Source organism: Podarcis tiliguerta (genome assembly GCF_965153285.1).
Source record: "Podarcis tiliguerta genome assembly, chromosome: 5".
NCBI lineage: Eukaryota > Metazoa > Chordata > Lepidosauria > Squamata > Lacertidae > Podarcis > Podarcis tiliguerta.
The window spans coordinates 50,604,954-50,616,086 of record NC_139538.1 but is presented as its reverse complement, the minus strand read 5'-3'; the positions used below and the strand labels follow the sequence as shown (position 1 = coordinate 50,616,086).

At 43.8% G+C, this 11,133-nt stretch overlaps 1 protein-coding gene across 5 annotated transcripts in view; it reads left to right on the top strand.

Moving 5' to 3' along the window:
* Positions 1 to 703: 703 nt before the first annotated feature.
* The window catches only part of SHTN1 (shootin 1), a 68,860-nt gene continuing 58,430 nt past the window's right edge, over positions 704 to 11,133 (top strand). The window contains exons 1-2 of one of the 5 annotated variants that reach the window (XR_014511522.1): positions 704 to 837; positions 6,776 to 6,828. Coding sequence is in view for 2 of the 5 variants with exons in the window: in XM_083441150.1 (XP_083297276.1) it covers positions 780 to 837; positions 6,776 to 6,828 (111 nt within the window). In the remaining 3 variants the exon portion in view is untranslated. Of the gene's footprint in view, positions 838 to 1,110; positions 1,202 to 1,261; positions 1,388 to 5,567; positions 5,588 to 6,775; positions 6,829 to 11,133 lie in introns of those variants that run through there. The other 4 variants (XM_083441150.1, XM_083441153.1, XM_083441151.1 and 1 more) reach the window with 4 other exon arrangements.

The window sequence follows — 11,133 nt, the reverse complement described above, 5'->3', positions numbered from 1 at the left end:
AAAAACTTATGCACTTAATGTGGGGCTTCCCTTGAGGTTGCCTGGAAGCTGTAGCTAGTGCAGAACACACCTGCTGCTAGTTAGTTGAGTAGAGTACCTTGGCGTGCACATACAGTCATATCTCTTCTTGCGAACGCTTCATGTGGCATTTTTTCAGGTTAAAAACGCGGCAAACACACCACTCTGATTATGGACTTTTTTGTATGCGAACAGCACCCTGGAACGGATCCTGTCTTTTCCTTCAAAATGATAGTAAGATTTCACCGCACACTGTGTCCATGAACTCCCTGCCCTTCCTTTGTTTAACTGGGCCCATCCAATTTAATTCCACTGGGACCTTGCAACCACCACTGGGAACAGTGTGTGGCAAATATTTTGCAAGAGATGTAAAAGATGAAAGCTCACTCATTCCCAAAACAGGAGTAATGGCGAGAATAGAGCCATAACAGAAATGGTCTGGGCATGATCACTACATGTCCATGACATGTTTGTTGTTTTGGGGGAACCAAACTTTCTCTCTCGCTTCCTTAAAAAACAAACAAAAACAAAACCTGGCTTCCCTCCTGCCCTATACGAACAGGGCGAAAGCGGCCGCCAGAAGGCCGGGCATCTGCAAAAGCGGCAGCAGTGGCGCGGCGGCCGCTCGAGGGCTCTGCCCGAGCGCACGCGGCCAGCCTCTCCGCCCCTCTCGGCGCTCGCAGGTGAAAGCGGCGCCTGCCTGACGCGCTCGGGCGGCGTTTCCGGGTGCCGAGCCAGACGCTCTCGGGCGGCCCGGCAGCATGAGCGGCTCCGAGGCGGCGAGGCAGCTGGAGCTGCTCGGCGGCCTCAAAGACCAAGGTAAGCCGCGCAGGACGAGGGCGAGGACCGGGGGGCCCAATGCACCGACCGGCCGCTCCTCCTGCAGCGCCCGGGCGGGAAACCGCAAGAGGCTCGGGGAGCGGCTGGCGCGCCGCTGCCGAAACAAAAAGCACCCGGGCGACCTGAGCGGCGCTTGGCCGCCCGCCTAGCGAGGACCCCCTCTGTGGGCGGGAGGTCGTGCCGCGCTGCGCTGCCCTGGACCAGGGACGCCCCGCCGCCCAGTGTCAAAGGCAGCAGCCAGACGGCGAGACGCAGGGTGGCGGGGGCGAGGGGAGGGGACGCCGCGCGCGCGCGCTCCTCGCTCGTGAGCTCCGGCAACCGAATCTACCCCGCATTGGAGCTGGTAGGGAGATGGGTTCCCCTCCCCGGGGAAGCGCTTGCTAATAGGGCTGGCGTTTCTGAACCCCGAGGCCTGGAGGCAGCTCTTCCACCCGCTCCACACACCCAACCGGATTCGGAAGATTTCCCGTTTGCCTCCTTGTTTCTCCCTGCAGGAAAATGTTGGCAATCCCCTCTCCTCGGTTGCCGGGTAAATCGGGCTGGTTTGATTATTTAATCGGCTTGCGCCACCTCCTCCCATCGGCTGCAAAGGCTTATTGTTTTCTTATCCACCTGGCGCTGGAAGAGGAAAAGACGATTTGTGGGTTTGGGCGCAAGGGGTGATGAAATCCGTGGCACGTGCCTGGCTTTGTACGTCCCCTCCCCCTTACGAAAGAGCCTTATTCCCCAAAGTGAAACAATCCCTTTTTCCCAGTTGGAAGGGTTCCAAGAAAACAACGTTCGCCTGGTGTTTTTACCTTCCCCGCAGCAAAGCGCAAAATGATTCAGACTAGGGAGTCTCCCCACTAATTGAGCAGAGAGCTGATGCTCATATAGGGAGGCAACTTTTAAATACATGCCTGCTGCTGGTTAAAATTTAACTAAAGGAAGCATGGAGTAGTGGTTATAGTACTAGGCTAGGATTAGGGAATCCCAGATTTCTAAATCCCCATTCAGTGAGGAAACTCATGGGGTGGCTAACTGCCAGCTAATGCTCTTGCTGCAAGAGCTACCTCACAGGGTTGTTGTGAGGATAAAAGAAGGGAACTGTACATGGGTGTAGGCAGGATTTTTGTTGAGGGGGGCAGGCCTTTTTTTAGCGGGGCCAGAACCTCAGTTTGCTATGTATTTTTATTGATTTAGGGGAGCAGCTGCCCCTCCTTGCCCCCCTTGGCTATGCCCATGGAACTATATGAGGTCCTTGGAGAAAGGGGAAGCTTTAAAATATATATTATCTAGTAGAATTGGGTGGTGGTCAGCATGCATCCCTGCTTCTTCCATCTATTCTTCCATTGCCTATTCAGGCAGTGTCAGCTCTAGTTTTCAGCTTGTTTTAAAGTTCAAGCCATGTTACCAGCCTCCTGTCAGTTCTGTGCATGCTGATAGGACACCCTGGGCAGCTTGTGGCATCTGAAGGTTTTCGGTGTTGGCATTTGACCTCATAGGGAGTCAGACTGTTGGCCCATCTAGTTCAGTATTGACTACTGTGGTTGACAGCAGCTCTCCAAGGTTGCAGACATTCAAAATCACACAATTTTATATTTTGTGGAGAGCAGGATCTTACCTACGGTCACATTCCCTACTGCCCTCCTCCTTCTGCTGTCCATGCATTTGGGGAAAGTTTGAAAAGGGAAGCCATGCATGTCTACAGAATGGTCATTCAGAACATGGTTGGAAATCATGAGGTGAAAGAGCAGGCTTGCCTTTTCAGGCATTCCCCCAGTGTACGGATACACAAGGTAGGGCTCGCAGGGGATATTTGGGTGCCTGCTCTCCCACTCAATGCAGTGATCATAGAATGTCTGAACAGAGTTACTGTTCTAGGCCAAATTGACGTCATAGGTTTGAAATACAGTGGTACCTCTGGTTACAAACTTAATTCGTTCCGGAGGTCCGTTCTTAACCCGAAACCGTTCTTAACCTGAGGTACCACTTTAGCGAATGGGGCTTCCTGCTGCTGCTGTGCGGCCATGCAATTTCTGTTCTCATCCTGAGGTAAAGTTCTTAACCCCAGGTACTACTTCCGGGTTAGCGGAGTCTGTAACCCAAAGTGTTTGTAACCTGAGGTACCACTGTACTATGATGCCACTTTGAACAGTCATGATTTCCCGCAACGAGTTATGGGAGCTACAGTTTGTTAGGGAGAGCCCTCTTCCCGTCATGGAACAACCATTCTCAGAATTCCATGGGAATAAGGATTGTTAAACTACTCTGGAAGGTTCTGGGAGGGTTGTAGGAGCCTGCTAACAGCAGCTCTCAGAATTCTTTGAGGGAAGCCATGAATGTTTAAGGTGGTATCATAATGTGTCAAATGAATAGTGTGAATGTGGCCCTAAGGTACGGTGGTGCCTCTGGTTATGAACTTAATTCGTTCTGGAGGGCTATTCTTAACCTGAAACCATTCTTAATCTGAGGTACCACTTTAGCTAATGGGGCCTCCCGCCACCGCCGTGCTGCCACAGCACGATTTCTGTTCTTATCCTGGGGCAAAGTTCTTAACCCGAAGTACTACTTCCAGGTTAGCAGAGTCTGTAACCCGAAGTGTTTGTAACCCGAGGTACCACTGTATAGGGAGTGGCAGGAAAACAACATCAAACACTTGCTGTATTACAGTATTTTACACTTACCAGAGAATCTCAGTGGAGGAAATCATAACCAGGATAGAATGTTGAAAACCTACCCTCCCTTTAAACTTTGGAGTCATCCAATGTCCCCTCAGCTGCAGTCATTATCACATATTTCTACATGTTCACACATCAGCTGCCCACATTTACTGCTGACGTGCATCCCCTGAATGTTCGTTTTTCCATTTTTATTTTTTTTAAAAACAGTTGTGAATATAGAAGTAGCCAAGTATCTAGCCTTCTTTTGTGTGCTGGATACTTCTGACTGTTGACTGGATACTTCTGACTATTAGAGTTTAGTTCCCAGTTTTGATTTCAGGGAGATGGAGGATGCGATTCATAAATTCACAGAGAATAAATTAATGGTTCATAGAAGATAAACCACAGGCTATTTGTCTCAATGACTATTTGGAACGTTCATGTTCAGAGACAGTATGTCACTGGCATACCATGAATGAGCAGCACGCTGGTGGTAAATAAATCAGGAAACCTTGACTTTATATTGCGTATGAACCATGGTTTATTGCTTCCTATCTATACCCTAAACTGTGGTTTGCTGCAGGCTTATGGAAGTTTGTGTTTTAGGGAGCAACAAACCACAATCTGTGATTTTGACATAATTATGAACACAGAGCTTCCTGATTTGTGCACACTGCTTTTACTAGGAGGAGCAAAGTGAGAGCACTTGAGCAGTTAGTGTCAGCATGCTGCCTGTTCAGGCAAATCAAAGCCAGACTGCTGATTTGGGAATACCTAAATGGCATGGACACTAGTAGCTGCCTTTGCTAGCATTATAGGCCAGTGTAGGCCAAGCCTACCCAGATGCTTAGAAAGTTGATGCTGTTTTAGTATTATAACTTTTGTATGCTTTTAAGTGTGGTTATATTTTTGTTTTGCTTTATCTTTTTGTAAACCATTTGACTTTTTTGTTTTGTTTTTTACAATAAAGCAGTGTATACATGTATGTAAGTAAGTAAATAAATAAATAAGATTAGCCCTTGTTTCCCCCCGTAAAGAAATGTCTTGTTTCTGGTGGGCCTCCTAGTACTTATTTGGTTGCTGGGATTCTTACAAAGAATGTTGGACTAGTTAAACCTGAATCTAACTGTGCGTGGCAACTTATTGTGTAAATAGCAGTATATTCTTTGGATCAGTTAACCCAGATTACTTTGTGCGTGCCCCAGCAGATCCTGTGTAGGCACTTAATACTTTATAAATTTAAAACACAGATGAATGAGACCTTGTGGCTTCTAGGCCTCACAAGGCTGAAGCTACCTCATTCCTTTTTTAAAAAAACAAAGACCTAAGAGGCTATTTGTACTTAGCCACAGAGACTCCTAGGCATGTCTTCTCAGAAGTCAACCCCATTGAATTCAAGGGGATTTAACGCGGGTGGCGCTGTGGTCTAAACCACAGAGCCTTTTGTTCTTGTTTAGTTGTTTAGTACTGTCCGACTCGGGCTTGCCAATCAGAAAGTCGGCGGTTCAAATCCCTGTGACGGGGTGATCTCCCGTTGCTCGGTCCCTGCTCCTGCCAACCTAGCAGTTTGAAAGCATGTCAAAGTGCAAGTAGATAAATAGGTACCACTCCGGCGGGAAGGTAAACGCCGTTTCTGTGTGCTGCTCTGGTTCGCCAGAAGCGGCTTAGTCATGCTGGCCACATGACCCGGAAGCTGTACGCCGGCTCCTTCGGCCAATAAAGCGAGATGAGCGTCGCAACCCCAGAGTCATCTGTGACTGGACCTAATGGTCAGGGGTCCCTGTACCTTTTTAATTCTAAGAATCTGCATAGGCTTGCAGCCTGAGTCCGTGAAGTCTAGCACTTCTGTTAGCCTTTTATACTTCCAGAACTTCTGACTTTTCGCCTCACACTAAGGTTACCTTTATAAATACTTTAGAAAGTGCATCAATAATTAATAGATGTTCTGAATGTGTTGCAGACGAGACATTGTCAGAAGGAACAGTTTAAAGCTGGGCAGAAGACATGGTACAGGAATCATCTTGGGCTCCGTGACAACTGGTTAATCTTTCATGGAAAATGTCTCCACATAATTTGCTAAGCAGCAGGTTAAAGTCTGACTCACTTTTTTATATAAAAGCAGATCACAGAGTGATACCCAGTTGTGTGTCGTGATCGGAGTAGACCCACAGAAATCAATTGACAAGTCCAAGTCGGGCATCACTCATTGGGTTCATAGTGCCTCTATAGTGCTAGAATTACACATGCCTGGCAAAGACTTTTCTATTCTTTAAACATCTTTTTAAAACGTAATCTCAATATTATTTAATTTAGGCTCTTCTAAACTGATAGGGATTACCTGGTTTTAGGTTGTGTCTCGGTGTTTTTGCTCCTTTTGTATGATTAAATTGTTCAATATTTTCCCCTTGACTTGAATATTGGCTGAATTGTTTGTATTTTTTATGGTTTTACTTCTGGTTTTAGATATTAGCATTGTATGTTGCCCAGAGACCTCTTGTATGAGATAACAAATAAATATAATAACTAAATAAATAGATACCTGCAATTTCTATGCAAGATTGCTTTTAAATGCTGCTTTTATTTGTTATTAGTTTTAGTGTTTCTGTAATTTTGTTGTTGATGTAAAGCTCTCCTGGGATCATTTTAAAGGGCAGCTTATAAATGTTATAATAAATAAGCACATGACTTGCAGCTGGACGTGTGAACTGAACCTGCTAAAAAGCATTTTGTTTGTGGTAACAATATCAAAGTTATATGTATATTGTCATAACTGTGACTGTGTGTGTGGTTGTGTGAACCATCCTACAGTTATGCACCGCTATGCACACCTTGTGGGGAAAATTAGAAATCGGTAATTAAAATTAAGTTTAGGCTATAAAGTCAAAACACCATTAGTGTTGCAGTTACTGAAGATCTAACTTCACTCATGATGTGATTATACCAGCTAGTTTGATTGTGAGAGAACATGAGTTCAGTAATGCAAAATTTCTAAATAAAGGGTACATTCTGCACGAGTAACAAAATGACTGGATATATAGCATCCTAAATGTCTTTTAATTGCTCAGATAATGTCTGTGATGATTCTATGATACTACCTGAACACTCTTTTAAAGTCCTGTATAAATGCTATGTGTTATTTCAGTAAGCAAAGTGATCTTTATTATAGACTTGCAACATGATGTTTGCAGCTGTAAAATTTATGGATGTGTGAAAGTTAATGAGATTTCTATGAAGAGCACCACCGAGATAACTTTTTATGTATCTTGTTTTTGTAGCTATTGGTGAATATGAAGATCTAAGAGCAGAAAATAAGAAAACAAAAGAAGAGGTTTGTACTTGTTTTCATGTGATATAAAATATTGTCTAACTATTGATTTTGATGGACCTTGGCACAATTGGCATTTCCCCTTACAAATATTTTATCCATATGAGGAAGTATTTGCAGCAACTTCCATAACTTTGGTACCACTGTGATGGTAGAAATTACTGGTATGTATATCTGTGTATCACCAATTTGCTTAGTAATTTTGTCCTTTATTTACTTATTTGATTTATACCTGCTTTCCACAAAAGGAGGCCAGAGCAGCAGCACTAAAACAGTACTATTTAAAAAGTTCTAAAAACAGTTTAAAAATACTATTTTAAAGCATTCACATTCTCTCAGTCAATGATTTCCTTTTGCCAGATTCAGTGTTGTTCAGCCATCAAATACCTGGCTAAACAGGAATGCTTTTAAATTCCTCTTAAAAGTCAGTAATGAGGGAGACAGATGTACCTGTTCAGGGAGCCACCACTTAGAAGGCCCTATCATGAGCCAATGCCAACCAGCAGCTCCCAGCAGTGGCACAGTGTATAGTCATACTGTATATGTATGTCCCAATGGATAACAAGGCCATAAACGTCTACTTAGAAGTAAGCCCCATTAAGTTCAGTGGGACTTTCTCCCAGGTAAGTGTATCTTGGATTGCAGCCATAGAATGAGAACTGCCAAACTTGATATGTTGATATAAGAGAATTCTCGTTGTAGTTAGCTATAGTTGACATTGCCCGTATTTAGTTCAGATAAGAAAATTTCTCATGCAAGTTTTCAGCAGAAACCAGTAACAAAACTACTTCCTTATTTACACAGTAATTTCAGACTGTCACCATCACCACAATGTGCCTCTTAGATCATGATTCCTATCCTAATCCTGGCCTGAATGCAGTTTGCAAGCCAGAACACACACTGCAATCATTTTCTTCTCCTGCTTGTTGGAGGTGCAAAGCAAAAACAAATATCAGGTTTCTTGCAAACTCCTCCCTACCCTCACACACAAAGAAATGGGTAGAAACCTAGTGCTCATGGTGGTTACTACAGCAAGTGAAACAGTGAACTATGTGGAATGACTCCCATCACCATTCCTCCCCTCCATCTGAACCCAGTGCCCTGGTCTAATTTAGTGGGAAGGTCTGTAGCTCATTGGGAGAACATCTCCTTTGTATGCAGAAGATCCCCAGCATCTACAGGTAGGCTGGGAAAGACTCCAGTCTTGAAATGTTGCAGAACAACCTTCAGTCAATGTAGACAGTACTGAACTGGATGAGCCATTGGTCTGAATGAGTATAAGGCAGCCTCCAACATTCCATTCCTAAAAGACGGTCTAAAGTTGCTTGTGGATTGGATGACTGTGAATAAATAGAAGCTTAATTTGGACAGGATGAAGAAATAGCTCATGGTGAGTGGTCCCAACACTTGGGGAGTGATGGAAATGCCCGTCCTAAATAGGATCACACTCACCCAGAAGGGGCAGCTTGGGAGTGCTCCTAGTAGATGTCCATGCCAAGACGATGTCCACAATCACATTTTATCATATTCTCTTGATTCGTCAACCACATCCCTTCTTAGACGAGAGGGATTTGGCCACTTGTTGAGCATCCTTGGTTTGTAGTCTAAATGTGAGGTGCTGTTTCTTTTAAGCTGTGATCCTATACCCACTTTACTGGTAATGATCTTTGTTGAGCTTAATGGGACTTAAGTGAGTAGATATGTCAAGGATGGCACTGGTTTAGTTCTGGCACCCTTGAGGAAGCATCTTCTCCCATACGTACTCTATTGCCTTTCGAGATCCAGTACTTGATGGGCCATCAGAATATTAACACCCATAAAGCAAGTTTCCCCTGTGGTCTCCCAAAGTTCTGATAGCTGAGGACAGAATTTGAGAGCTCGTCTTATTTAGATCAGTTTAAATATTTTTCTTTCTTTTTAAACAGGCTTTAAGTTAATGTGACTTGATAGTATTGAGGCTTTTATTGCTTTTATTGCTGCTGTTGGGTTTTTCCATTTACTGTTTTTGTGATTGCCTTTATTGTGTTGTGAAACTTGTACTGAAAGGTGGGCAATTAATCTTCTAAATGAACAATTGTTTGACCAACAATGTCAGTAGGTGAATCTTGCTGTGCTCCCCCTTGCCTTTACTGATGCATTGTGGCTGGGGCTTTCCAGGGTTGTGGGTTTGTCATTGCAACTTCCTAATTCATAATAATTATGTGTCCTGTACTCTGTTTACATGCCATGATAAGCCATAAACCTTGGCTTACCACCAACAAGCACTTTGCTCAAGCACACTGTTGAATTGTTCCTGTGTCACTCCACCCTTCATGGAGCTGGGAGCAACAAACCACAAGCCTTGGTATACTGCAGGGTTTGAAGGGCTGTCAGGAGACATTCTTCTCTTTGAAGGGGGCCATCATCTGAAGGGTCATCCAGTCCTGGTCCAGTTTAAGATAAGCTCTACAAGAAGGGAGAGGGCCTTGAAGTTGTCCATTATCAGTTGGCACCTGGACAGAATGCACTATATTTCTGTTTGAATTACAAATTTGCACCTGTAAATATAAATTAGCATATGCAAAGGCCTTTTGTGTGATGAATTCTTTTGGCAGTAAGGGGCTACCCTAGACTAGTGTACTAATTCCATCAGTAATGTCGCAGATAAAACTATGAGAAGAGGCTACAGTGTTGTGTAGTCCTCTTCCCACTTTCCAGCTCGAAACAACTTCTTGTAGACTGCAGTACACCCCTACACCATCAAGACTTAATGATCGTCAACACTAACCAGAATTGCTATCTGAATCAGGTTTTGAAATTGATGCAGATTTGCACTCCCTAGCTGAGACGGAACCTGATACGAGTCATTGATGTAATGCTTTGCCATGGTTAAGGCTGACAAGGGAATGTTGGAGGAAATTCATGTTGCAGGCGTTGGGAAGTGAATGGACATGATTGTGACTAGCTCCTGATATTTTAACAACAGTTAAGAAAACAGTGGCGTTAACATCTGCACTGAGACAAATTTTAAGAGAGTCAGAATAATAAGTCATTGGTTATCTCTAATCCATATTTCTGAACTTTTTTTTTTTTTTTTTTTTTTTTTGCACATTGCATGTTTTTGTTCATGGAAATAACCAGTTTCTGTTGCTAGAAAGCTATACATTTGCACTGGTTCCTTTTCTTTATTTCCACTCACAGTCTTCTTCCCCTAAAGTAAATACAACATGCTATTGATTTACAACAAAACTATCCATATATTCAAGCCTCTGAGTCTGATCAATGTGAACCACTGACATGAATATTTCGTCTTCTCTTCCATACCCTAAGAGGGTTTGTCTTTTTGTGGATGTTTTCTTGTGTTAAGGTTAGAGAAAAGAATACTACTTTGGAGGCAGGGGCAGCTGGTACCTCCAGAATTGCTGTCCTTGACCATTCATTTGCATTCTAAGACGTAAAGGGCTTCTTTTTTAATATATTAAAAAACATGGTAGGCAACTCCATTGTTGTGGCAGGCATATCTGGTTTTTCAATGAGACATTTTAATTCTATCTTCTACCACAGTTGCTTATCATTTCGCTTTATTTCAATGAATGGATATGCAGGCTGCAGTCCTGAAATTTCAGTAGAATTTGGATTTTGCTAGGTTGAAATAACAGCTAACGTTTCCCAAACTCAAGTCTTTCTTTGACAGTTACCTTTGTATAACAATGCCTTGAAAAGCTGCAGAGCACAAATTAGATGTGATATGGGAGATCTGTGATTTTTCCAGGTTGTCTTTCCCTGGCCTGCCAGTAAGAACTATGAGGCTTCTGGGTGCTAGGGGCAGGGCCTTTTCAGTAGTGGCCCCACACTTTTGGAACCCCCACCCCCCACCCAGGGAAATTTGTATGGCTTCATCATTGCTTGTTATTATTCCCTAAAATGTGCATAGTTGATGGCATGTGTCAAAAAAATGGCTACTGATGTCTACTAACTGATTTTTAGTTGAATTAGTGTGTGTGTTTAAAATTGTAAGCTTCCCAGATAACCTGTTTAACAGAGAAGGGGAGGAACTTCAGAAAGTTGTTTGCCAAACTGCTCTCTGAAGTGCCTGCCCCTTCCATTAAAGACAGCTGCAGTGAGGTTTAATGGAAGGGGAGGAGGTGCTTCAAATAACAGTTTGACAAACTTCTCTCTGAAGCCCCTCCCTTTCCTTTGGAGGGGATAGGGAGGTTTGTGAGAGTGGTGAGGGGGTGAATGTTGTGTAAAGGGAGGAGGGGTTTGCCAGGTGATAGGAAAGGGCACTGGCAAAGGAGATGGTGAGTTGGCAGACTTGGTGAGCAGAGC